Source organism: Thecamonas trahens, assembly GCF_000142905.1.
Source record: "Thecamonas trahens ATCC 50062 unplaced genomic scaffold supercont1.66, whole genome shotgun sequence".
NCBI classification, from domain to species: Eukaryota; order Apusomonadida; family Apusomonadidae; genus Thecamonas; species Thecamonas trahens.
The window spans coordinates 98,707-101,486 of NW_013657614.1; the positions used below are offsets into that span (position 1 = coordinate 98,707).

Genomic DNA, 2,780 nt, shown 5'->3' on the forward strand with positions numbered 1-2,780 from the left:
TCGCCGACGCGCTGCGGCTGGCCGGCTCGGCCGGCGCCGGCCCGCAGCCGACGGCCTCGAACCTCCCGTCGCCCGGCATCCTCAAGGGCAAGCACGGCTCGATCCGCCTCATCCTCGCCAATGTGCTCAAGGCCAAGTATGTTCACATCCTCAAGCCCGGCGCCAAGCTTGTGTACGATCGCAACGACGCGGCCAAGCTCTCGTTTGAAAGCTTTATGCTCTGCGTCGTCTACCACGAGCTCTACCACGGGCTCGGTCCCAAGCGAGTCTCGCTCGAGAGCTCGCCGCACTACGGCAAGCTCATCAACGCGGCCATGGGCCCGATCCACTCGCCGCTCGAGGAGGCCAAGGCCAACATCGGCGGCTTCTGGGGCCTGCTGCGCATGCTCCGCCGCGATCCAGCCACCCTCCCCTTCCCCGACGGCATCGAGGACGTCCTCGCGGACGTCAGCATCGGCTCGGTCTGCCATACCTTTGTCGCCTCGCTCTTCCGCTCCATGCGCTTTGGCCTCCACGAGGCCCACGGCCGGGCCGCCATGCTCCAGTTCCACTTTCTCCTCGCCCGCGGCGCCATCACCACCGCCATCTCGCGCTCGGTCTCGCTCGACTCGATCGCTGGCGTCGCCGACGCCGAGTACGACTCGGACGACTCGGGCCTGTCCGAGGACTGGAAGCCGACCTACGCCCGCACCTCCTTCAAGGTTCATCCCGACAAGCTCTACAACTCGGCCTACGCCCTTCTCGGTGAGATCATCGCCGTCCAGGCTGCTGGCGACACCGCCGCTGGCGCCGCCCTCCTCGACGAGTACGCCTCATCAGTCGCTGTCGACGCCGCCATGGCCCTCGAGGCCATGGCCCGTATCCCCACAGACATCCGCCCAGACTACTCCAACCTCCGCTCGCTCCTCCGCAGCAACATCGCCTCGGCTGGCTTCCGCGACTCTATCCTCTCCGACGACGATTCGGACACTGACCATGACTCGGACTCGGACTCGGACGACGGCGAGGACCACGATGAGCTCTCCGACAACTCCGGCGACGACGATGACGACGAGGCCTTTGTCAGATAGCAACCAGTGTGTACCATGCGCCCGTCCCCATCACCATGACACGTTTAACACCGATCCAGCCGGCGGCTGCCAACGACAGCTGGAACCTGCCGACTCTTGCCGACGCTTACCCCGCCTACTTACGCCTGCCCACACCTACTCACACCGGGCTGCGTCTGCTCCCCGCCTGCGGCAGCCTGATCAACATCTACGGCACTGCAGCCATCAGCTCCGATGCTTGCTTTTCTTTTCCTTGCTCTTGCTCTTGCTCTTGCCCTTGCCCTTGCCCTTGCCCTTGCCCTTGCCCTTGCCCTTGCCCTTACTCTTGACCTTGGCCTCTTCAATCACCTCGATGTCCACCCCGAGCGCCTGGATCAGCTGCGACTCGAGCGACGAGACCCGCTCGGTGAGGAGAGCCACCTGCGACTGCAGATCGATCATGGTCTGGATAACAGTCTCCTTCAACTCGAGCGGATCATCCGAGTCCGAATCTGCATCCGCATCCCCATGGCCCCAACCTCAGCACCTCCATCAGTCATGTCCTCTCAGTCACGCCCTTGCTCCCTCCTCCGCTGCTCCTCCCGTTCCCCAACCCACCAACCCTCGCCAACCCACTTCCACCTCCACCCTAACCCGCTTCATCTCCCAGTACTATCCCCCCCCTTCCCCTTCCCTCCCCCCCCTCCCCCTTCCCCCCCTTCCACTCCCCTCACTCCCTCTCCATACCATGGTACTTTGTGCGAGGCATGGCGGGCGACAACGGACAGACGAGTGGTCATCCGCCACAGACCACAGGCCACACGCCCAACTCCCCCCCGCCCTCCCCTCACCTGCATCCGATGATCATCACCCAAAACGTGGCACATTTTACACGACAGCAATCAGTCGACGATGGCAATCGAGAGCAGGCCTTGCGGCTTGTAAGGGTACGGAAGCTTGCCAAAGGTGTTGTTGTGGACGACGACGCCGAGGTCGTTGACCAGAATCTGCCACACCTGCTTGATGTCTGCCGGCCACGAGTGGACACAGCCGTGCGAGTTGGGCAGCGGGAGCGAGGGGTCAAAGTCACCAGTATGCATAAGGATGCCGTCGCGGATGTCCGAAATGAGGAAGGCGGCGTTGCCGGCGAGACCCTGGACCGCCCGGTTGACCGGGTACGGTCCAAAGTCCTTGACGTCCTCCTCGGGCGTGTTGAGATCAAAGGTCATGAGCCCAGTCGGCGTCGAGCCGTCCCCAGCAAGCATGTTGAGCGCCGTGCCGTCCGCCGCATTCTGCCCGTGAGTCTTGACCGGAAACGAGAACCGCAGGTTGTTGTCGGCATCGTACAGCGAGGCCGAGACCTCGACCGACCGGTTCTTGAACACCGGGATGTACACCTTGTACTTGAAGCCAGGAAGGACCGTGCCCGAGTCCTTGTATCCGTCGTACATGTGGAGGTCGAGCAAGAGGTTGGTCGTCTCGGCGCCAGCGATCCCGTCGTCGCTCAGCTTGTTGCCACTCTGGAACGCCTCCACCGCGTTCTTGGTCGCCTCGCCGTACTCGCCCGACGCCACAAGGCCTGACACGTGCGGCGACCGTAGCAGCAGCGACTGGAGAATCGTCACATCCGAGCCCTTCATCAGCTGCGGCGGCGTGTACGACAGATCGCGCGAGAACGGCGCCGTAAACTGGGCGCCCTGTCGCCCTCCACAACCGACAACACGCATGCAAGCACGCACACAAGCACACCAA

At 63.5% G+C, this 2,780-nt stretch overlaps 3 protein-coding genes across 3 annotated transcripts in view; 1 reads left to right on the forward strand and 2 right to left on the reverse strand.

Annotated features, from left to right (window-relative positions):
- AMSG_10931 (uncharacterized protein) overlaps nt 1-1,273 on the forward strand; it is a 2,696-nt gene extending 1,423 nt beyond the window's left edge. Inside the window, exon 2 of the mRNA XM_013897657.1 lies at nt 48-1,273. Coding sequence (XP_013753111.1) covers nt 48-1,070 — 1,023 coding nt within the window. The 3' untranslated portion in view covers nt 1,071-1,273. The remainder of the gene's footprint in view (nt 1-47) is intronic.
- On the reverse strand, nt 982-1,812 carry AMSG_10932 (uncharacterized protein). Its single transcript, XM_013897658.1, has 2 exons — nt 1,776-1,812; nt 982-1,540 (listed from the first exon to the last, which is right to left on the reverse strand). Exons 1-2 carry the CDS (start codon nt 1,795-1,797, stop codon nt 1,275-1,277), a joined length of 288 nt encoding a protein of 95 aa, XP_013753112.1. The 5' UTR covers nt 1,798-1,812; the 3' UTR covers nt 982-1,274.
- Nucleotides 1,813-1,930: 118 nt separating this feature from the next.
- AMSG_10933 (uncharacterized protein) lies at nt 1,931-2,755 on the reverse strand (the record flags this gene model as incomplete). The annotated part of the gene is made up of 1 exon (XM_013897659.1): nt 1,931-2,755. One exon carries the CDS (start codon nt 2,753-2,755, stop codon nt 1,931-1,933), a length of 825 nt encoding a protein of 274 aa, XP_013753113.1.
- Nucleotides 2,756-2,780: the final 25 nt, after the last annotated feature.